Here is a 25,510-nt window from a genome sequence, read left to right on the forward strand (position 1 = left end):
TCATGTAACTGGTCATCACCAATTGTGCAACAAAACATGCCTCTCGGACTATCACTTGAAGTATTAAAAAGACCTTTGTTGTGCCCAAATGCAAATCGGCATATATGACTAGCAATGTACAACAATAGTGTTTGAGGAGTAGGAGCTTCTACATGACAGGAAAACACAAGCAGTTAATGATGCATAACCCAACTGTTTCAGAGGTGTGACACTTTTGTAGGTGCCATATAACATATTTCAGGCCTCTAAAATGGCAGATGCCTGACCTAATCCACAGGACAATAGGAACCGCCCGCGACCGTTGGTGGAAGTCATGAAGTAAGTAGGCAAATACATCTGTGGTGGACACAGCCATAGGCTAACATTGATGCCAGTGGCAGTCACAGGCCAATTGCTGTGTCCGCCTGCAGTGACGGCCGCTCACGTGGTGGACGTGACACCATGTTCTGCAAAATCCCTCACATGACTCCTGACACTTCTGCCAGCAAGACCTCTACTACCTGAGCTCCTGTGGAGCAATCATCCTCTGGGAGCAATCGTGCCACGACAGTAGGTGATAGGGCCCTAGCCTTCTCACCAGAAGAGTTGGAGAAGTTGGTGTCTGAGGTCCTACCCCTATATGACTAGGTGTGGTTCACCAGAAGAGAAGGTAATTGCCTTATGTGCACAGATTTCTCTGTACTTCAACATATATTCCCTCCTCACAGGCTAGAGTGTGACCATGTGTGGCAGAATGAGAACTCAAAGCAGTTAGTGTGCATCAATGGGAAAGTCAACATGCGTGTGTTTGTGTTCAGTGCCAGGTGTTGAGTTCTGATACACTGTGGTGTGTGTGTGTATATTGAGTGTTCCCTGATCCACCTTGTATTGGATGCGCATAACTAGGTGAGGTGACATAACAGCCATCCCCAGACATCTCTTACCTCATGCATGTTATGTTGTGAGAAGACATGTATTTGCATGACAGCATGAGCTGTGAATGCATGTTATATGTATTGTATTGTATTGTAATAGTATTTATATATTTATGTGACAGTTGTGTGTAATGTGAGCCATGTGTATGGTGCCACAGACATTTCAGACCACATCTGCCCTTGCTAAACTGTTGTTTGAAAGGCATATCCTGACTTACTCTGCCCCTCGGGTTGGCACAAAATTACTACATGCCAATTGGTTGTTGGTCACGTGATGTACTGTCATGCATGGAAGTGTTGAGAATGAAGATTCATGTAGGTCAGAGACCGGGCCCTGTCAAATGTATCTCAATGTATTTTTTCAAGTCTGGGCTGGTGTTGAATCACTTTTGCTATGCAACTGTGGCACTGTGCCCACTCCCTGTATCCCAGCACATTATGTTATGAGGCCAAATCTTGCCTTGATGCTAATATGCAGCTTATTGAGGTTCTATCCTCCAATAAGAATGTAGATTGTATTAGGGGAGAGCTGATGATCTGTGACTAATATGCATTTGGTATCTTTGTTAATGTGTGTTTCAGAGCCTTGACAGGTCCCTTGATCCCACCGCCCTCTTGTCACCTTCATACAGGTCACTTGTGTTCTGTGCAGGCTCACTGCATTTCTGACATTGCATAAGTGCAAACAGTGTGTTGTTTACTGAAAACCCATGATATGTGACTCAGTTGTCTAGTCACATTGCAGAAAATGTACAATGCAAGCCTATGTTGTTCTGAAGGTAATCTATGTATTATGGACACATACATCAAAACCAGTGTTTTGAGTTGATGATGCAACACAGAGACACCCCACGCCCTGAAGAGGCATGAGTCTGCATCTGTATTTGCACATGTCCACACATGGGCAGGCTAGACTCTTTCTGTGCCCACCATGCCAATCCCTTCTTTGTTACCCATGTGTGATGTTAGAGTTTGTACCGTGGCAGAAGCCTGTAGTGACTGTATGCTGAGGATCATTCTCACAGATTGCGAGAGTTTTGATGCAATCATGGCTGAGGAGTTTACCTTCCAGAAGCCACGTAGGTGTGATGTGTCACGTAGTGTTTCTGATCTCTGTCAGATTGTTAGATCATGTCCCACAAGATGTCAGTTGACCTACCTAGTCAGTGCAGGACCAGAGCTGGGTGGTGGGTAAGGCTGCATATTGGAAAGGGCTTGTAGTCATCTTCCTGTATTCAATGGCTGCTATGTGCCACACTTGGGCAGTATGGGCAAGACAGGATGTTCCTATCTTGGTATACTGACATGTATGTGACTCAGCTATTTTGGATTGGACTTGTCGACATAATTTCTTATTGTGTCTTTTGCATCCATGCAGGTCAATGCCCATCAGAAGAAAGGGATTTGGAGAGCCACTGCCAAGAAAGTGCAGACCCTGTGGGTCCACAGCAGGCAGAGCGCCCACTATCGCAAGAGGTGGGAGGACCTGAGACGCTGGACCAGGAAGATCGTAGAGAACCAGCTGGGGCTGTCCTCCCAATGTGGGCAGGGTACCCATCGGACCATGACCCCCCTAATAGGCCACATTCTGACAGTGGCCTACCTGGGGCTGAATGGGCATTTGAGGGCAGCACAGCAGCCACAAGGGGGTGATTACATGGCAAAATTCTGCCTGTCCCAATGCCAGGTGATTGAATGAGGTACTGACTGCTCTCCCTGACAATGAGGGATGAGCCATGTGTCACATCCGCCCATACCCCTGTTACCGTTAGTGAGGAGGCTACAACCATTATGTTGTTCTCGAATTAATTTGTGTTGTGTGCCTGCAGTTGTGTGTGTTTGGGCCTGCTTGCTGCTCCATGTGCTGTTGTTTGCAGTATGTGAGTTTGTGGGCTGTGCTTGTGTCCCCCGTGAGAAGGATATATTTTGTGTATAGGTATGTGTGTGTAAATGCACTGTTGGTGTCAATGCATTGTGTAGTATTTGGTATGGTAAGTATTTATTTTTATGTTTTGTAATGTGGGCATGTACGATGTTCGACTTGTCCCACTGATATGGCTTCTGTATGTATCTGTTGTGTGTCATCTTGAGTTTTGTTTGTGCAGACATGGAGTGTGTTGAGTTGTGCTTGATATTTTTGAATTTGCCTGTGCATGTGTCCATTTAGGTGGATGTCTCTTTTATGGGCCATACTGCTGCAGGGGTATGTCCCATGCAGTAGCAGTTGTATGTGCTTTGATGACTTGCCCTTACCCATTGTGCAGATGTACATGACATTTGGGTTTAGTATTGTTTGTCTCTGGGACCCATCTAGGGTCATATCCTGTGCACAAGTTGTTTGAGGGGCCTGTTCGAGGTGATAATTTCCCAGCACAGACCTCTTCTCTGAGTGTCCCACATGTCCCCCCATTTGCACAGGTATCGTTGTCATGTTTTCTTTGTCTATCTGCCTCTCTGTGTTTTATGCATGCCATTGCCCTTCCATTGTGCTGTGATGTGTGCGATGTTGCAGCGTTATTTCATGGTGGTGTTGTTTGTGTTCTATGCCACTTGGATACATATGTGTGTTATATGTGTGGACCGTCCCTGGCCAGTGATGTGACAATGTTATGTAGCCTTCACTGTCCCTGTGCCTGAGCTGTATCTGTATAGTGTTGAGGTTCACTGTAAGTGTATAGTGACTGGGTGCATGTTCATGTTGATGTATGTTTGTGGGTTGAGATGTGTACCGGCTGCCAGTGGTGTGCCCCCCCTGTACGTGTACGCAGGCACAACACACTGTTTTTAATGTTAATGATATAGGTAGGTGTGTGTACTTACGGTTGTCGGTGTCCACAGCAGAGTGGATTTTGTTGTCTTTCGATGAGCAGGAGCAGCAGCATGACATTTGTGAAGAGCTCCATGGTGCAATGGACGTGTAAGTCTGCCTGCAGTTGAGTATATCCCTTTATACTGCCCATTTCCACCTTCTGATTGTTGGTGGTTGGACGACCACGGTCACATTGGCGGTGTGCAACCTCCTAATGAGTCTGGCGGCAACACACGTTGCAATGGCCTGTTTGTGCTCCCTAGTGAGCGTGGTGGTCTATGTTACCTGGAGGTGATGGCGGTCCGCTGGCAGTCTTTTGTAAGTATGACTGTAATACTTGTAATACTGCAGTCCGACTGCCAGATCGATGGCAGTCGGACTGCTGCCATGAATGTATGCGAACCACTAAACTCGTAATCGGGCCCTAAATTTTTTATATACAGTCAATAGACTATACTCACACATAGTTTTTGATCCATAAAATAAACTCAAATTTAATTGAAAAAAAACACTATCCAACACTATAGACCTATATATATTCATATGTAAAAATTAATATATAAAAGAATATAACATCAGTATGAATATTTAATATACTTTTTAAAATATGAACTACCATTCCTAAACGTTGAACCATAGACAAAAAAATATAAGCATAGCAAAAAGTAAAAAAGTAGATACAACCAATTTTCAAAATAAAATGTGAAAAATAAGACATAATTTTCAACATGAAAACATTAAAATATGTTATGATAAATTTGATTTCTTCTTCATAATTATAAAATGTAAATTTGTAATTTAAAAATGCATTATTTTACTATGTAAAATAATTTTTATATATTATATTTTTCTAAAAAAAAATAATTTGGTTATCCATTTTAATATTTAAAATAAAATATTTTGTTTAAAGAGTTAATATGATTACATGTGTTTTCATTAATTATAAATTAAAATTTATAAAAATTATTAATGTAACAAAATCCATGTAAAGTTTCATTATTATTCATAATAATATGCATATCATTAAAATAACTAACATTACATTTATATTAATAAATATACGCATTTGATTTCATAATTAATGAATTATCTTACTAAAAACACAAATAAAAAAATAATAAACATATGGATTCAAAACACACTACAATACATTACAAACATAATAACACTTACAAACAATATTACATGCATTATTTTCTAAACCAATATTTTTTACAGTATTAAAAACAATACTCAATACAATATTTTTACCATCAATATTCCTATCGATGATACCTTTGACATCCCCATTTTCTTGACAAAGTATCTTTGTATCACCATATTTGTTATTCAATATTTTGTCCAAACATCCCAGATGCAAGGGCCCTGTCAAGACCGGAACTCCATCCTTCACCACCAGTAAGTATAACATTGGTCTTAGAAACCTGGGCCTTTGAGATCAATGTATGCTAGTGGAAGACACTGCCGTGTGAACATTTAAGACCTCCATAACTTGAGCAGTTCACCTGCTGCCTGAATATGTAAGATCTGTCTAACCTGAAGGATAGCTCTGATCTGCGGCCAAAGGCCTGTGACTGTTGGATTTGAAGAGGGCCTGGCTTGCTTAACAGACTGTGAACTGTTAGAATATTTCATTAGTTTACAGTCTGAAATGCATGTAACCCCAAATTTGTCTACAAAACTCACAATTTGTCTAAATATTCTGAGACATTTCATAGAAGGAGAATGTTACCAATAATCTCCTACTTTGATTTGAAGAGGTATCCTACTTGTACCTTTTGCTTATTTTGTGCAATTCGGGGTGGATGTCTAAGGCTCCACAAACTATAATGTTCAAAAGAGATAGGTAATTTATTGTTTCTCAATATTACAATACAAAAATGATGATTAATATTTTTTCTGACAGGACTGAGCTTTAATTTCTCAAATGATAATCCTTTCATGAAAATGTATAAAAATAACTTACGGCCTGATTATGAGTTTGGTGGTCTGACCGCCCGAACTCCAATACGGCGGTGGGAAGGAAGCCTTCAAGCCGGCAGCCTTACCACTGTCGTATTGCGATGTTTCCGCAAGACCTACCGGCGGAAACAATGCGACGGCATTGGCCTCAGCTCTCAGAGAAAACCAAGTCCAATGCCACTGCTGACAAGGGGCCCCTGCACTGCACATATGGTGGTGGGCAGTGCAGGGGCACCCTGTGGCCCCAACTCTGCTTCTCTGCCAGCCTTATCATGGCGGGGTCCCCAAAAGGCTGGCAGAAAGGAAAGTTGCAATCAGCATGGTGGTACCGAACTCAGCACCACCGTGGCTGACCACAACTTTCATCGCGGCCAACACGTCAGGATCTCTGATCTTGGCAGTGGCAGCAGTCTCCTGGTGGTCCAACCACTAGGATTGTAATCTGGTAGTTAGACTGCCAGGATTGTGGTGGACGGACTGCCACCGTGAGTTTGGCGGTCTTAGCACTGCCAAACTCATAATCTGCCACTTAGTCACTTGAAAGAGCAGGTACTTTTTTTACATTTTAGAAGTTTCAAAAGCAGTGACAGTCTAAATATATATATTTTTAGATATACACAACAGACCTTAAGATGTTTCACGAGTTCTCCTGGAACTTGTGTATTTCCTGTCTGAACAGCCTGACAGTGATGAAAGAATTTATGAAGATGCACATCCTGAAAGAAAAAAGAAAAATATAACCCAATAAAAATATACCCACCAATTTTCTTTCAGAGCAACTGATAGAGGAGTAAAGCATAAACCTGAGAACTATTGGGGCCTCTACAGTGAAGGCAGTTTAAGGAATGTGGCAGCAATGGTAATGGCACAAATGATCCTCATCTTTCTATAAAGAACTATAGCTAAAAATCCAAACCATTTACTGGTCCCATTGTACACCAACGTAACATTACTCATCCACCAAGAGTGTAATCGGCAGGGAGTCACCAAAATGCTCAAGACAATGAGTCTTTTGTAAAACTCATTTGTCAACTGGTAAGTCCTCACCTAGTGGCAATGTGGTGCAGTGTATACTCTTTGGGTGACAGTTTGGTCCTCCGGCTCTAATGAAAATGCCATGAGCTTCCATTGGTAATGAAACATGTTGGTGAACCATTACTTTGTAGTTTACAGATGTTGAATGGGTTTAAATCGTGTGTCAAGGGCCCATCTGAAAAAATTAGCTTTGGGTGCTGCAGACACATTTTCAGTGTTTCTCTATGGGCATTTTTGATTTTGTGAGTGAACAGTAAACTCTCAGACTTTTAAAGGACATTTTTCTTTGATGCAGGGAGTATTATTATTTTTAAATGTTTTTGAAAACACAGCTGTGTTGGCCACCATCCATAGCATCTATTGAAAAGTGCCAGTGATGAGATGATTGTTGTTTGCACTATTCTTCTGCAGACTCTGGGTTGCTATCTACATGAGGCAATTCCTCACATTTTTTGTATTAATGTATATCAATAATTGACACTGCTTCTACATTCTGATGTAGTTCCAACCCTACACTTTAATAGAAGCCCCTATGATAGAGGGACGGATCTTCATTTTTCAATATTTCAAGTGACCATTAGGATACAGTGTACACCTTGTCTGGGGTGATAGGAGAGGGGGGTTGCTGTTTTAATTTTTTTATGCAAAGTGGAGGGTATCACACTGATAGAGGGCCTCATTATGGGTCTGGTGGTCATGGGACTGCCAAACTCGCAGTGGTGGACGGAACTTCGCAATCCTGGCGGTCAGAGCCCCAGATTACGATCCTGGCAGTAGAATTGCCAGGAGAGCGCCAACTCTGCAAGGATCAGGATCCCGAGGTGTTGGTGGTGGTCTAAGTCATGGTCAGCCATGGTGGCGCCAAGTTTGGCACCTCCGTGCTGATCACAACTTTTCTTTCTGCCAGCCTTTTCATGGTGGGGTCCCTGCCATGAAAAGGCTGGTAGAAAGGCAGAGTTGGGGGGCACAGACGGCTCCCTGCACTGCTCACAACACTGTCCTGGACAGTGCAGGGACCCCCCTTCCAGCACCCTCAGAATGTGCACTGTGTGCTCTGCATTAGTCTCAGCTCCCTGGGGGAGTTGAGGCCATTGGTGCCGCACTCTTTCCAGCGGGCTGACCGACGAAAACATTGTAATACAATGTTTCTGCTGGTCAGCTCAGTTGAAACATCATAATATGATAGTGGTGATGCTGCCCTGTTGATGTGGCTGCCTCACCACCAGCATATTGGAGTTGTGGTAGTTCAACCACCCAACTCATAATCAGGCCCAAAGTCAGCTATGAGCCACTGGTCAACGTTTACGTGTTGCAAGGTTTCTGTTTTTTGTGTACGTGTCCACTCAGTTTTGCTTATCTTGTGTTTTGCTTGATTCCTGCGTTTCCACATTTTTTGTTTTTGGGCTACATGATCCTTGTTTGTCTTTTACCTTTTGCCCTATGGCAGTGGTTCCCAACCTGTGGTCTAGGGACCCCTGGGGGTCCGCGAAGCCTTCTCTGGGGGTCCGTAACTGCTTAGAAAATTAAATAATATTAACAGATTAGGTCCCTAGCTTTCAGTAATGACTCAGTTGGGGGTCCCTAGATTCCAATAATGGTTCAGTGGGGGTCCCCGGGTTTCAGTAAAGATAAAGTGGGGGTCCACAGAAGTCATGAGCTGGGAATCACTGCCCTATGGTGTTTCATCCTGTTTCTGTTGTGTTTGAGTGTTCCACCCCAGGCATCTTTGGGTTTGTCATTGCCTTTATTTTGAGTTCAGTTCTGAAATAATCATTGGTTTGGTATGGTTTGCATTACACAGTCTGCTGAAGTTTCCCAAACTGGAAGGTTGCGCCCAGACTTCCCTCCATACATCCATGACTCTGAAATCAACTCTCTTCCCCTCTGAGTATAGCCTTACGGGCGGGTTTCCATTTTTCCATTTCCATTTCCATGGTATATCTGGACATAAATTTGAGACTGGCATCATCCTGACACATAACTCTATATTTAGATTGTTAAATTGTTTGCAATATATGGTTAACAGTGAATAGAACATGAAGGAGTCCATTCTGCATAGTTTGCATCTACGTTTGCACCAAATCATATCATGGATTGTTGTATTATTGTCTGTGTTTGCATTTTCACACTGGTACATTGATCTGAACTTGGCTGGTGCATGTTTTGTGCTCCTAGGCACCATGTTCAAAAGCAGTTCAGTTTGTGGCTTTTGCACTGCGAATTTGTGAAAACTTCTGGTTGCACATGGGAAAAAGTAACGTAGTTCAAATACATTTCAAATAAATACTAACATGGTGAATTTCCACTTTAAGAATGTGTGCTATTTTGAACCATATGTTTTAAACTACCAGTGCACAGTTGCTGACATTTTGGCATTAACGGAGTGGTATATATTAGGTCAAGAACACAGTTTGCACTTCTAAAAGAATAAAGTTGAAAGGCGCACTGGTACATTTCCTATAACTGAAAGTGATTATGGCTATGTTTGTTTTTATCCATGTACAGTTTGATTAGCTTACTTCGGTGGCCACAGACATAATGAACACACTCACAATTGTAATAAGATGTATTTTTAAGTTCAGGCATCTATTTAGCTTGAGGAAGGATATGCATAGTAATTTACCCAAGCAAGTAAGATAAAAGTATATTCAAAATAATTGTAATTGCTGTCACCAGTGGGGACAGTAAGCTAATCAAACTGTGCATGAACGAAATGTTACATAGATAGTACATAATCAGTAGAACAGGACTGCCTAAGTGTAAACAGATGTTTGCCCTTTCTACAACGTTTTAAACATACATTTATTAATATAAATTTGACATGTTGCTGACTCGGATATACACAATGCAAGATTTTGCATCATTGACATCTTTGAGACTGTTGACAAACATAAGAGGAAACCCTGAGGGTATGATGCCAAACGCCGTAGTTGCATCTGCACATGCACTGGTTAATTTGGGCTGGGTTGCAAGTGGTGGGTATCTACACTCATTTTTGGGGACCTGAACTTATTTGTAGTCATCGTACTTTGACACACATCGTGACAGAGAAAGGCAGAAAAAGGAGAATAAAAAAGAAAAGAAAGATCAGTAAACAGTGGCAAAGGAGGAGAAACTAGGGATTAAAAAGAACCTGCAAGAGATATATAAAGACACGATAAGTGTATGGTGGTGGAATAAAAGGGCATCAGGGGGAATCAAGATTCTGCCATGCCGGCGTTGGACTCCTAACAAAAAGTTTAGTCCCAGCACATTTTTTTATTGAGTTAAACACTATGAACTTGGGTTCCTCAGTACAATAAAGCTTACTCACTTCCTACGGTAAGGACGGTGCAGAGCTGTAATACTCCTGAGTATATGTGACAGCTGATTTGATTGTGTTGGTCTTGTATTCCTACTCTCTCTAAAACCACAACAAAAAGGCTGCTTAAAGTGATAAGAACCTTTTTTGAAGTAGAATCTATTCATATACACTTCTAAGACGTGAAGTACATTTAGTTGTTGCGAAATTGTAGCTCCAGGATTACGTTTTGGGTGTACATAACTTTCATGACAAAACCTTGATGCATATACTACACTGAGTTGTATAGTGGAACACAGTGCAGAAGTTCCTCTAAATGAAAGTCGTATTGTGAGCACCTGGAATTTGGAGAGAGATTAAAGTGTGTTTAAAAATAAAGAAAACTGGCTGATAAGAATTTGAAGAATGCTTTTGAAGTTCCAGACTTTAAATTCTAGGGAAGTTTGGGAATTGCTGCCTCCTTATTTGAAGTGTTGGATTTTATCCTGGCCTTTCAAATGTACAAAAATGGTTAGATGAAGCACTGAATGAAACAATAGTTATAGAGCGAGTGGGGGTCTTATGGTATCTTTTGGGTGTTACTTGTCTGATGCGTGTGCCTTTCATGCTGTACTCTATTTACTTGAAGGGCATTTGGTTAGACTCACTGAGCTACTGGTTTCTCTTGCATTATTTTACTATTTGCTGTTCAGATGTACTTTTGTGCCTCCAGTTGAAAGTAGGATGGAATATTATACAACTGAAATCAGTTGGCAAGTGGCACAATAGTAATGGGGAAGGAGTGCTGGCAAAAGCAGCTAAAATGGATGCTACAGAATAAAAGGTGCTTTATTTTCTGTATCATTCATTTTACAGATTTTTCATCAGCACACAATGCACAGTGCTGCAGCGGAGCCTGTCAACTTGTTAAAAACTTGGTGGCCATATTGGAATGTTATTTTGCATACTTTATCATTGTTTTATAAAACAATCCCTGTATAATCACTGTGTAAAAGTCTGTCTCTAATTTTATTACTGCATTCAAGGTGTGACGCTCTAGGTCATCTCTAATAACGAAATGGTGTAGCTGCTCGAATGCAGTAGCTTATTACAGTCGCGTTGTGATGCTATAGTACCTGGTGCCAGCAGGCAAGATGAAAAGCAGGTCACATAGGCTAATTATAGCTCCAGTTGAAACAACAGAATCGAGAAGTGGCATTTCGTTTTTGTGATCAGTTTATCTAGAATTAACAGATCAGTAGAAATGAATTCTTTATGGCAGCATGTTCTTGCAATAAAAGTTATAACAGGAAAGACAGAATCTCTCTAAATGTTTATGCACATCATGACCTAAAGTATTGTCAACCTGGCTTAGATTAAACTGATTCTAATATCGGTTTGTTATAAATTACTAAATGCTTTTTGGTGTGTTCAGTATTACACTACACATTCTGCTTTTATTCCTCATTTTTGCTGCCATTCTCTTTCTCTTATATGAAGCGCAAACACTATTAATTTAAGCAGTTTGTGGAAAGCTTCATTGTGTGACCATGTATTGTAAGAAATAAAACACCCTCGACATACATTAAAAAGATATTGCAAGTCACTGCAAAGTTCAATGATCTAATAATGGAACTCAGCCTTCTGCCTCATTCCTCTGTATGGTCATGGAACTCCTCAGTGACAGACAATATTCATATGATGTACGGCAAAGGATACTTTATCCACTACATCATTCCAAGATAGATACCACAATAAATATTATATGACACGTGTTCCAGCAACACTTAATTGCAAGCGCTGACAAAAAGCATCTGAAAAATGGAAAATATAAAGCATCCCTTTTTACATTCTGTTGTCTTCACCTGCTCCCCAAAAAGCAAACAAGCATTAGCAAAGCCTATGGGTTTGCATTTGGATAGCTTGTGCCAGCCCAATTAACATGCAAAAGAATTCACACATATTTGCTTTCTCAATATTTGTAGAAAAAATGATCATTGTCTAGTGTTCCCGGAGGAAAGCTATGGCCAATGTTTCCTTTCTTTTGGGTTAATATTAATTGTCAACTCTATATTATAAGCCTACATATACATTTTGAATTCCAAAGTCAACAGGCAGCAATTTTAATAAAAAAAATGAAACAATTTCATACAAGATGCAAGTAAAAATAAGTGTAATTAAAGGACGGAAGAAATCTAGGTAGGGGGGAAAGAGTGGCGATAGTGCCTTGTCAGGAGTAGTAAGTGCTAAAAATAAATAATACATTATTTAATTGTCCATATTTAATGCTACAAGGACAAGAATGCAAAGAAAAGCTTGTATTAGATCAGGTAAAAATCGAAAAACTTGAGAGTGAGAGCACTGCATATTTGCATATTTTTCTCTTCTAAACAGGATTGACTAAAATGTTAAATACGTACCTGAGTATAAATGGTTGATTCCAAGTGGCTTTTGAATTTAAACAAAGGCTTTGAACCATCAACCCATTTTATATCACAGTTTACCTGCAAAAAATGGAACATAATTATTAAAATTATTCATCAATTATCTCTATAAATCATTTCTTTCATTTTCACCTATTAAGACCTGATTAGGAGTTAGGCAAAGTTCCATGCAGAGCTTCCCAGGAGCCAGAAAGGTAATGTCGCAAAACTGTGGTGACACAGACTTATTGTACGAAATGATGCACATTATTCCCTATTTTGAGGGATTTAAAAGCTTCCATTTACCACCTGTTCTGAATCACTGACCATCTCCATTTGCTCCAGAAACTCTATGGGGCAGGTATAAGCAAGGCAGTACTTGCTAAGTTTTTTTGCTCCTGCCATGTGGCTTTAAATCACTGACTATCCCAGTAAAGACAGAATTTTAGGTTCTTCTATGCTACTAGTTTTGCATTCTACAGGCATACATTCCTTAGATATACTCTTTCCCCAAGCAACATTTCCTGTATCAGTATTAATGCAAGAAACGTGTGCCTTACCAAGCCAGATACAGAGGCTGAACTTTGCAGACCCAGGTCCCTAAATTCAGGAGTGGTCTTCTATAGCTTGCAAAATTTAACAAAACAATTTAAAGCCTTAAAACTCTTAGCTTTTCAAACCTGATATTTATCTTATGCACTCATAAAATCTCAACAGGTGAAAGTAGACTTGCTGTTAGAACAACATAAACATAACATGTTTAAGAATGGAAATCATGCAATTCCATTTCCTATGTAATTATTAAAAACATTGTGCATTAAAATGAATATATAGTGCATAAGCATATGGAATATGTACTTCTACAGAGGACAGAAATCCAGTTGAAAAATAGCTACTACCTGCCAACTCCAATGTGCTGTTGATTTGAATCATTGGAAATGCAGAGCAAGCATAATTAAATAAGATACAGATCAATTTTATAATTTTATAATTGGTTTACATTTGGAGTTTACAGTAAAATATAAGTCTAAAACCATAAAAACAAATAACATACTGATGCTAGCGGGTATCTAGGTGCCAAACTCTAATTGCCAATCTTACATTAATAGAAATATAAATAGATGAAAATACACATTTATTATTGATTCTGTAGAAAGAAATAGCAGTGTGGACAGTGCTTATATACTTCCTTTAAGGTTCATACTTCCTATAAGATTCATACAAGGCATGGAAGACAAATAGCACCTGGGGAAGGTCCGGGATGCCATGTTTGCATAATGGGTAAAATGGATCATTGGCATCCTGTCATGACCATGACCCTATTTTGTTTGCCAAAGGAAGACTAACTGATTTCAGATTTTATGTAAAAAAAGTCTCTTCTTTCATTTTGATTTGGCCTAGAAATAAAAATGGGAAGAACTTAAGGCACTTAAGGCAGCAGCCTCAGATAAAGGATTTAGGGCCAGATGTAGCAAACTTTTTGCACAATGCAAACAGCGAATGTCGCTGTTTTACGACGTGCAAAAAGAACATTGTGATGCCCAATCCCTGTTTTGCGAGTCGGTAACCTGGTTACCGACTCGCAAAACAGGACTGTGAGTCGCAATTAGGAAGAGGTGTTCCCCTTCCTAATTGCAAGTCGCGAACACTGTCGCAAAGCAATCGCAGTTACCACCAGTGTCACACTGGTGGTAAACCATTCGCAAATGAGAAGGGGTCCCGAAGGGACCCCTTCCCCTTTGTGAATGGCATGGAAAACATTTTTTCGTTTTGTAATGCATCTCGTTTTCCTTTAAGGCAGAGACACCACCATGGAAAAGCTTGTGGAAAGGAAAGTTGTGATCAGCACGACGGTGCCGGGTTCGGCACAGCAGTAGCTGACCATGACTTTGACCACCGCCAACCTGCTAGGATCCTTGATACTGGGGGAGGCAGCAGTCTCCTGGCGGTCGGACCACCAGGATTGTAATATGGCGGTCCAACCACCAGTATTGAAGTGGTCTGGCCACTACCACGAGTTCGGCAGTCCGAGATCGGCCAAACTAATAATGAGGCCCTAAATCTTTCATACTCATTTCTTTCATGCACTGTTCAGACTCTTCCACAATTGTTGTAATGCTGAGAGGTTCTCTGCAGCCCCTAGACATTCCTGAGTCTTCTTACTCTGACACTGAACAATTAGTTGGTCTCTGATTAGCTCGTCCGTCACCTGGCCAAACTTGCAATTGATTGATAACCAGAAACAAAGTCTTACAACGACTCTCCTGGTCTCTGTGGCCTTGAATAAATCTTGTAACAGGACATGACAATAATTTCTTCTTTTGTGAATCTATGTTCCAAACACTGCTTGACTTCCTTGTACACATCATCCAGAGGTTGGTTGTCATTTTCATGCACCTCAGGTAAGTACTTAAAAATGTGATGTCCTTCTTTGCTTATGGTTCCCAACAATAGCACTTTCTTCCTATCTGGTTCAAACTCTTGCCCATCTAGGGCAATGGAACAGTTTTCAAAAAGATCTATCCATTCTTCCCATTGGATAGATGGTTGCTTATTGTAAGCAAAAAATGGTGGAGGTATAACTAAGGAGGATGAAGTCATTATGGGACACAGTAAAAAAGTGACTTTAAAGGAATATTATAGGTGCTTTAATGTCTAGACAAACTTCACCCAATAAAATACAAAATTCTATGAAAGTGCTGTTGCTAAGGTACTTTCCTTCAATGATCATGTGGAGCGTATGATGCAACCGATGTGCTGAATCCAGCAAAGGTAGCAGAGCAGAGGAGTTCCTGCCCATGCGCAAAATTAAGTTGATTTGAACAGGCGTATCAGCATGTGAGTGCGTTTAGGGGTGTGTGGATTGCATTCTCGTGTCACCTGAGATTCAGAGTTTTGACTCTGGGGGGCTTTGTTGAGCTCTATACATGCAGGGCTGCTCATGGGTGAAGGAGCTTGTGATGAATATGGCTGACTCACAATGGGTGCTTCAGCCGCTCGATCTATTGATGTTACTTGTTAAATGGGAAAAATTACTCACCTTCTCACATCTCTAAAACAATGTGTAATGGCTTTGTGGTCAGTGAATGCAGCCAATCGTCTCCTTTGTTATGGCTGTCCTCTATCACCAATGCGTGTGTTATGGTGCTGCAACTGATCATCTTCCTTCTTATGGTGTTACTAGTGCTGCACAGATTCTAGATCACTTTCTGCCCCACCTTATCAGTCATGGCTGGCAATAGTCCCTAAAATGTGGTGATGGAAGGGTAACAGCACACTGAAAGGCGCTGAAAGGTGTGGGGTATTTATTATCAGATGCCAGGAGAAACATGATCCTCCTATCACCAGCCATGGGTAAACTGACTACAAAGGAATCACAGCAGTACAAGGGTTCTCATAGAACCGTAGCAATAGAAACATCGCAAACCTTAAAGGTATCCTACAGTTTCATAAAAATACCATCATTTAAAAGTGACACATTACTCACCAACATTAGGGAGACTGCTAGACTTTGGAAGTGTTAGATTTACTATTCACACTCCATTTTAAGCAAAAGGAGGAAAGGCATTGGACTTTGGAATTTTAAGACTTACTATTCCCGTTACAGTATAAGCATCCGTAGGGAAAGCATTGGCCTTTGGAATGGTTAGAGTCACCATTCAACATTCCACTCAGGTCTAAGCAACAGTAGGAAGAGCACTGGACTTTGGAGGGGTTTATTGTACTATTTGTACTCCAACATATGCAACAGTACAAAAGTGTATAACTTCAGAAGTATTACATCTACAATTCCAACCCATAATTACTTTCTAGAAAACATTTACATTCCTAATAACAAAAAACTTTTAAGCATATTTTACATAAAAATGCATGCAGTATGAACTTAAAATTAAATTTAGTTCCCTCCATATAACAAAAATACAAAGTCTACACAACAAATTATCAATACATATATTTAAATGAAAATATTACTTAAATAAAACAAATCCAATATTAACATGCAATGGTCTTCTCAGACAATTATATTATATACCAAAAACAATATATTCTTAGCTTCAATATTCTGTTCCATGATATTTTGGTAGTCACAATATTTCTGATGTGATATTCATGTCACACGATTTTTAGGATCCAATATTTGTTTTATTCATGATTAAAAGATGGTAAGAGGTATTTAACTTTGACCGTGCCTTCCTTTAGGAGTACCTCTCTGTTAGAAATGGGGTTTTTGGTTGGCAGTTAGGTTGCCCTCTGTCCAAGCAAGAACCCTCACTCTAGTCAGGGTAAGTCACACACAATCCAAAATCAGCCTGTGCTCACCCTCCGGTAGCTTGGCACGAGCAGTCAGGCTTAACTTAGAAGGCAATGTGTAAAGCATTTGTGCAATAAATCATACAACACCATAGCATAACACCACAAAAATACACCACACAGTATTTAGAAAAATATATAATATTTATCTGGGTTTCTTCAGGTCAAAACGATCAAAGTTGCAATATGAATTTGTAAAGATATCACTGAAAAGTGATATAAAGTGTCTTAAGTCTTTAGAAAGTAAACAGAGTCTCTTTCAAACACAAAGTACCTGGTTTCTGGTGGAAAATCTCCTCAGAGGGCCACAAAGGAAGAGGTGCGTGGAAAAAGGGTGTGTGCGTCGATTTCTCCCCAGCACACACAGACTTGCGTCGTTATTTTCCACGCGGGGAAGTCGGGCGTCGTTTCTGGCGCGCAGACAGTCTCTTTCTGTGGGTCGCGGGGATTACCAGATGTCCCGGGTCTGTGCGTGGATTTTCCTGCTTGTTTTCCGGCTGCGCGTCGTTCTGCGGGGCTGCGCGTCGAAGTTTCGATCTCACGCCAGGCGTTGCGTCGATTTCTCCTGCGGAGTCGGGCGGCGTTGTCCTTGCGAGGCCGTGCGTCAAAGTTTTGATCTCACGGCAGGCGTCGCGTTGATTTCTCCTGCGGAGTCGGGCGGCGTTGTCCTTGCGAGGCCGTGCGTCAAAGTTTTGATCTCACGGCAGGCGTCGCGTCGATTTCTCCTGCGGAGTCGGGCGGCGTTGTCCTTGCGAGGCCGTGCGTCACAGTTTTGATCTCACGGCAGGCGTCGCGTCGATTTCTCCCGGGAAGTCGGGCGGCGTTGTCCTTGCGAGGCCGTGCGTCAAAGTTTCGGTCGTCCCGAAGGCGTCGCGTTGATCAGCGTCGGTGTGCGGCGTTTTTCTTGCCGCGGAACAAGCTGTGCGTCGAAAAGTTCGGCGCACGGAGCGTCCAAGAGGAAGAGTGAAGTCTTTTTGGTCCTGAGACTTCAGGGAACAGGAGGCAAGCTCTATCCAAGCCCTTGGAGAGCACTTTTACAGCCAGGCAAGAGTTCAGCAAGGCAGCAGGCCAACAGCAAGGCAGCAGTCCTTTGTAGAAAAGCAGACAGGTGAGTCCTTTGAGCAGCCAGGCAGTTCTTCTTGGCAGGATGTAGTTTCTGGTTCAGGTTTCTTCTCCAGCAAGTGTCTGATGAGGTAGGGCAGAGGCCCTGTTTTATACTAAGTTGTGCCTTTGAAGTGGGGGTGACTTCAAAGAGTCTCTAAGAAATGCACCAAGTTCCCTTTCAGCTCAATCCTGTCTGCCAGAGTCCCAGTAGGGGGTGTGGCAGTCCTTTGTGTGAGGGCAGGCCCTCCACCCTCCCAGCCCAGGAAGACCCATTCAAAATGCAGATGTATGCAAGTGAGGCTGAGTACCCTGTGTTTGGGGTGTGTCTGAGTGAATGCACAAGGAGCTGTCAACTAAACCTAGCCAGACGTGGATTGAAGGGCACAACAAGATTTTAGTGCAAAGAAATGCTCACTTTCTAAAAGTGGCATTTCTAGAATAGTAATATTAAATCCGACTTCACCAGTCAGCAGGATTTTGTATTACCATTCTGGCCATACTAAATATGACCTTCCTGCTCCTTTCAGATCAGCAGCTGCCACTTCAACAGTGTATGAGGGCAGCCCCAATGTTAGCCTATGAAAGGAGCAGGCCTCACAGTAGTGTAAAAACGAATTTAGGAGTTTCACACTACCAGGACATATAACTACACAGGTACATGTCCTGCCTTTTACCTACACCGCACCCTGCTCTAGGGGTTACCTAGGGCACACATTAGGGATGACTTATATGTTGTAAAAGGGGAGTTCTAGGCTTGGCAAGTACTTTTAAATGCCAAGTCGAAGTGGCAGTGAAACTGCACACACAGGCCTTGCAATGGCAGGTCTGAGACAGGGTTAAGGGGCTACTGAGGTGGGTGGCACAACCAGTGCTGCAGGCCCACTAGTAGCATTTAATCTACCTGCCCTAGGCACATGTAGTGCACTCTACCAGGGACTTACAAGTAAATTAAATAGTCAATCATGGATAAACCAATCAGTAGTACAATTTACCCAGAGAGCATATGCACTTTAGCACTGGTTAGCAGTGGTAAAGTGCCCAGAGGTCAAAAGCCAACAACAACAGGTCAGAAAAAATAGGAGGAAGGAGGCAAAAAGTTTGGGGATGTCCCTGTCAAAAAGCCAGGTCCAACATGACCCCCTACCAGCCTAAAGCCAGGGGAGAACAATCACTATCCTGATGTACTTCCCTGTTTGAGGCGACAGAACAAGGACCCAGGCCCACAACAGCAGGGGACTGCTCCAGTTCTTCGCCTTCCTGACTCCAATTGGATCACTCTGTCCATACTCTCAGGGCCCACTAAGCCAACCCATGGGGAACCTTTCTCCTTACCTGCGGATCCCATCTGTGCAGCACCTAACCTTACTTTGCTCACAGATGTATCCCAGGAGCAGGATAGTACCACCATGACCAACACAGTGGTGTTGCCCACTCTACCCCTGGGGTGTGACACTTGTCCCCTCCCCAGGGATAACTCTGTCCACCCGGACAGCAAGCCACAGTGATTACTGACAGCTGCCAGGGATGAGAGCCAGGCCCCAGGCCTCTCAAAGCTCTCCAACCACTGTGGCTGTGGAGAGTGGGGGGCGGTAGCCCCAGGTGCTGGGCACCCTTTAACCACTCTCCCTTCCACCAGGTCAGGGATGACAGCCTGAACCTGGTCCTCCCCTCTGGGGCTTTGTACCCTCCCTCCTGGAGCGGTACCCCCAGAGTCCAACATGGTCAGGGTGCTTACAGAAGTCACCCTGTACCATTCCTCCACCAGTGCAGGGCTGTTAACCTGCAACTGGCCCTCCAACCTGGGGCCTGTACCTTCAGGTTGGACTAGGGCCCGGGGTGAGGCTTCCCTCCCCCTGCCCTCCCTTCTGGGGTCCAGCACCCTCCAACTAGGAGTGGCCTCCTCAGAAGACAACATGGTAGGGGCACTGTTATCAGTAGCCCCTCCCTCCAGGTCCGGGGGGACACCCTGAACCTGGTCTTCTAGCCCAGGGTCTGTACCCTCAGACTGGATCACTGCCTGGCAAACCAGGACTTCCTGGGAGGCACACCTACCCCCCACCAGGTCAGAGTTTAACCTCTGCACCTGCCCATTCAACTCAGAGTCACCACCCTGAAGTTGAACAATTGCCTGGCACGCCAGGACTTCCTGGAGGGCACACTGACCCTCCACCAGGTCAGAGTTTAACCTCTGCACCTGACCATTCAACTCAGAGTCACCACCCTGAAGTTGAACAATTGCCTGGCACACCAGGACTTCCTGGAGGGCACACTGACCCTCCACCAGGTCAGAGTTTAACCTCTGAACTGGGCCATTCAACTCAGAGTCACCACCCTGAAGTTGAACAATTGCCTGGCGCACCAGGACTTTCTGGGAGGCACACCTACCTCCCACCAGGTCAGAGTTTAACCTCTGAGCCTGGTTCCCCAACCCAGGGTCACCACCCTGAGGTTGGGCAATTGCCTGGCACGCCAGGACTTTCTGGGGGGCACACCTACCCCCCACCAGGTCAGAGTTTAACCTCTGAACCTGGTCATCCAACCCAGAGTCAACACCCTGAGGTTGGACAATTGCCTGGCACAGCAGGGCTTCTTGGGAGGCACACCTACCTCCCACCAGGTCAGAGTTTAACCTCTGAACCTGGGTATCCAACCCAGAGTCACCACCCTGAGGTTGAACAATTGCCTGGCACGCCAGGACTTTCTGGGGGGCACACCTACCCCCCACCAGGTCAGAGTTTAACCTCTGAACCCGGTTATCCAACCCAGAGTCAGCACTCTGAGGTTGAACAATTGCCTGGCACGCCAGGACTTTCTGGGGGGCACACCTACCCCCCACCAGGTCAGAGTTTAACCTCTGAACCCGGTTATCCAACCCAGAGTCAGCACTCTGAGGTTGGACCACTGCCTGGTACACCAGGACTTTCTGGGGGGCACGCCTACCCCCCAACAGGTCAGAGCTTATCCCCTGAACCTGGTTAGCCAACCCAGAGTCACCACCCTGAGGTTGAACCATTGCCTGGCAGGCCAGGACTTCCAGGGAGGCACACCTACCTCCCACCAGGTCAGAGTTTAAACTCTGAGCCTGGTTCCCCAACCCAGGGTCACCACCCTGAGGTTGGGCAATTGCCTGGCACGCCAGGACTTTCTGGGGGGCACACCTACCCCCCACCAGGTCAGAGTTTAACCTCTGAACCTGGTCATCCAATCCAGAGTCAACACCCTGAGGTTGGACAATTGCCTGGCACAGCAGGACTTCTTGGGAGGCACATCTACCTCCCACCAGGTCAGAGTTTAACCTCTGAACCTGGGTATCCAACCCAGAGTCACCAGCCTGAGGTTGAATCTTTGCCTGGCATGCCAGGACTTCCTGGGGGGCACTCTCACCCCCCACAAGGGACACACCGTCCCCAAGGGCCACACAAGAGTCTGGTTGGCGCAGGTCTCCCGACCTCTGCCCATCCGGCAGAGTCTGGGTTTCCCCCAAACCAGAAACGGTTTCACCTGGGTCATTCCTGGGGGGCTCTGCTCTCAGAGCTGTCCCCTGACTCTCAAGGTCCTCCACTGGGGTCTGCAACCCCCTCTCAACCCTATGTCTGGACTTCTGCACCCCCTCACTAGGAGGGGTACTGCCAGACACCAGAACTGTTGGGATGCTGGCTACAGTCACCTCCCCAAGTTCTTCTGACACTGCGGGGCTTCCCTCAAAAGGTGGCCCTACGGTACAGGCTAGGCTTCCCTCCTGGTGTTCCCTCATGGAACCCTCTAGGACCTGGGACCTACCTGGGACACTACAATCCTCTCCCACCACACTCGGTTGGGAACCACCTAGACCACTCCCTTCAGGAGCACCCCCAAATGCCTCTTCAGACTCTCTGGTACTCACCCAGAAGTCTGCCTCCATTGTAAGTTCCCTGGGGTCAGAGAACTCACACTCCACCTGGTGTTGGCGTAGCTCTGGAAAATAAGGACCAGACATATGCTCTCCAGCAATTACATCACTCTGCCCTTCACATGTATTAACCACAGTACCCTTCACCCAACCACCCAGTAACTCAACCTTGGAAAAGCACTCTACTTCACCCTCCTGAGACTGGTGAGACAGTATCTGTCTGTCCCTGACACTCAACCCAAACTCTTCTGGGATGTCTCTACACTCTATATCCAGGACGTCCACCAGGGGGGAACCCTTTTCTCTGTCACTCTCTGCTAGAGTCAGTAAAGTGTCCCTCCCCCCAGTAGGAATATGACTCCCTGTGCCAGTTCCCCAATCCTTCTCAGGGACCCTGTGCATAACGGGAACTACCTCATACCCTTGAACTGCCTGGGGTGTGTCAACTCCCTTCTTCAAGTTGGGCACCACATCTCTGGGCTTGTGCCCTTCTTCAGCAGTACTAGATGCAAGATTTTTGCTGCCACCATCTGAACTGGACTCAGCCCTTTCGGCCTCCAGTTTCAGCTCTTTACAGCTCAGCTCTTGAGCTGCAATCTTTTCTCCTTCCAGGGCTAAGAGTCTTTTTGCCTCAACCTCTGCAAGATACTCCTCTAATTGTTGCTCCTGTCGCCTTTGACTTCGGAGCCATTCATCTATTTCTGGGTCACTGTCCAACTCTGAGTAGTCTTCCTCCTCATGTGCGTAGTCCTCCTCCTCATCTGAGGGGTACTTAGTCATTTGGTTTCTTGCTGCCTCTCTCTCTGCCCATCTTTCCTCCCCCCAGACTATGTAGTGATGGAGCATCTCCGCTTTAGTAGATCTCCTTGCTACAGGAAGGCCCCATTGTCTGCAAAGCTTCCTTAGGTCAGCCTTAGTGATGTGGTCAGTACGAACAAAGAATGAGTAGGTACACAATCCCATTTTGATAAGATCTTATCAGCAAAAACCAAAATCCAAAGTCCAAAATATCAATAGTATATCCAGGAGGACATCAGAGAACCAAGAGCCAAAAAAGATGAAAAATCAAGTTGACCTTCAACTGTGGGTAGGTAGTGAAATACTTAGCTACTGTATGTCACTGCACAAACACAAGTCCTATCCTCACCGCTGATCACCAATGTTAGAAATGGGGTTTTTGGTTGGCAGTTAGGTTGCCCTCTGTCCAAGCAAGAACCCTCACTCTAGTCAGGGTAAGTCACACACAATCCAAAATCAGCCTGTGCTCACCCTCTGGTAGCTTGGCACGAGCAGTCATGCTTAACTTAGAAGGCAATTTGTAAAGCATTTGTGCAATAAATCATACAACACCATAGCATAACACCACAAAAATACACCACACAGTATTTAGAAAAATATATAATATTTATCTGGGTATCTTCAGGTCAAAACGATCAAAGTTGCAATATGAATTTGTAAAGATATCACTGAAAAGTGATATAAAGTGTCTTAAGTCTTTAGAAAGTAAACAGAGTCTCTTTCAAACACAAAGTACCTGGTTTCTGGTGGAAAATCTCCTCAGAGGGCCACAAAGGAAGAGGTGCGTGGAAAAAGGGTGTGTGCGTCGATTTCTCCCCAGCACACACAGACTTGCGTCATTATTTTCCACGCGGGGAAGTCGGGCGTCGTTTCTGGCGCGCGGACAGTCTCTTTCTGTGGGTCGCGGGGATTACCAGATGTTCCGGGTCTGGGCGTGGATTTTCCTGCTTGTTTTCCGGCTGCGCGTCGTTCTGCGGGGCTGCGCGTTGAAGTTTCGATCTCACGGCAGGCGTCGCGTCGATTTCTCCTGCGGAGTCGGGCGGCGTTGTCCTTGCGAGGCCGTGCGTCAAAGTTTTGATCTCACGGCAGGCGTCGCGTCGATTTCTCCTGTGGAGTCGGGCGGCGTTGTCCTTGCGAGGCCGTGCGTCAAAGTTTTGATCTCACGGCAGGCGTCGCGTCGATTTCTCCTGCGGAGTCGGGCGGCGTTGTCCTTGCGAGGCCGTGCGTCACAGTTTTGATCTCACGGCAGGCGTCGCGTCGATTTCTCCCGGGAAGTCGGGCGGCGTTGTCCTTGCGAGGCCGTGCGTCAAAGTTTCGGTCGTCCCGAAGGCGTCGCGTTGATCAGCGTCGGTGTGCGGCGTTTTTCTTGCCGCGGAACAAGCTGTGCGTCGAAAAGTTCGGCGCACGGAGCGTCCAAGAGGAAGAGTGAAGTCTTTTTGGTCCTGAGACTTCAGGGAACAGGAGGCAAGCTCTATCCAAGCCCTTGGAGAGCACTTTTACAGCCAGGCAAGAGTTCAGCAAGGCAGCAGGCCAACAGCAAGGCAGCAGTCCTTTGTAGAAAAGCAGACAGGTGAGTCCTTTGAGCAGCCAGGCAGTTCTTCTTGGCAGGATGTAGTTTCTGGTTCAGGTTTCTTCTCCAGCAAGTGTCTGATGAGGTAGGGCAGAGGCCCTGTTTTATACTAAGTTGTGCCTTTGAAGTGGGGGTGACTTCAAAGAGTCTCTAAGAAATGCACCAAGTTCCCTTTCAGCTCAATCCTGTCTGCCAGAGTCCCAGTAGGGGGTGTGGCAGTCCTTTGTGTGAGGGCAGACCTTCCACCCTCCCAGCCCAGGAAGACCCATTCAAAATGCAGATGTATGCAAGTGAGGCTGAGTACCCTGTGTTTGGGGTGTGTCTGAGTGAATGCACAAGGAGCTGTCAACTAAACCTAGCCAGACTTGGATTGAAGGGCACAACAAGATTTTAGTGCAAAGAAATGCTCACTTTCTAAAAGTGGCATTTCTAGAATAGTAATATTAAATCCGACTTCACCAGTCAGCAGGATTTTGTATTACCATTCTGGCCATACTAAATATGACCTTCCTGCTCCTTTCAGATCAGCAGCTGCCACTTCAACAGTGTATGAGGGCAGCCCCAATGTTAGCCTATGAAAGGAGCAGGCCTCACAGTAGTGTAAAAACGAATTTAGGAGTTTCACACTACCAGGACATATAACTACACAGGTACATGTCCTGCCTTTTACCTACACCGCACCCTGCTCTAGGGGTTACCTAGGGCACACATTAGGGATGACTTATATGTAGTAAAAGGGGAGTTCTAGGCTTGGCAAGTACTTTTAAATGCCAAGTCGAAGTGGCAGTGAAACTGCACACACAGGCCTTGCAATGGCAGGCCTGAGACAGGGTTAAGGGGCTACTGAGGTGGGTGGCACAACCAGTGCTGCAGGCCCACTAGTAGCATTTAATCTACCTGCCCTAGGCACATGTAGTGCACTCTACCAGGGACTTACAAGTAAATTAAATAGTCAATCATGGATAAACCAATCAGTAGTACAATTTACCCAGAGAGCATATGCACTTTAGCACTGGTTAGCAGTGGTAAAGTGCCCAGAGGTCAAAAGCCAACAACAACAGGTCAGAAAAAATAGGAGGAAGGAGGCAAAAAGTTTGGGGATGTCCCTGTCAAAAAGCCAGGTCCAACACTCTCCACATAATCAAAGGCATTAGAAACACTGAAAAAAGTTGCATAAATATGCTGTCTCCTCAAACATATATATTTGTTTAGAATCATTTGTAGAGCAAGAACATTACATTATACATAATGTACACTTTATGTACCTAAATTGAAAAACACAGTCAATTTTGATTCGAGGAACAATTTATGTTGAATTGTGAAGATATATTGCTGGAGGACACTTGGAGTTATGACTATTCAAGGCTTGTGGGGAGGCATTTCTTCATTTATCCTGATAAACCTCTAATGTCAAT

The 25,510-nt window shown here is 44.2% G+C and overlaps 1 protein-coding gene across 2 annotated transcripts in view; it reads right to left on the reverse strand.

The window, feature by feature from the left end:
* The window catches only part of DOCK11 (dedicator of cytokinesis 11), a 1,108,606-nt gene that overhangs the window by 601,775 nt on the left and 481,321 nt on the right, over positions 1-25,510 (reverse strand). For both annotated transcript variants that reach the window (XM_069212535.1, XM_069212533.1), the window contains exons 22-23: positions 12,421-12,504; positions 6,312-6,401 (exon numbers count right to left, since the gene is read on the reverse strand). In XM_069212535.1, coding sequence (XP_069068636.1) covers positions 6,312-6,401; positions 12,421-12,504 — 174 coding nt within the window. The remainder of the gene's footprint in view (positions 1-6,311; positions 6,402-12,420; positions 12,505-25,510) is intronic.

This window comes from Pleurodeles waltl, chromosome 2_1 (genome assembly GCF_031143425.1).
Source record: "Pleurodeles waltl isolate 20211129_DDA chromosome 2_1, aPleWal1.hap1.20221129, whole genome shotgun sequence".
Classification (NCBI taxonomy): domain Eukaryota; kingdom Metazoa; phylum Chordata; class Amphibia; order Caudata; family Salamandridae; genus Pleurodeles; species Pleurodeles waltl.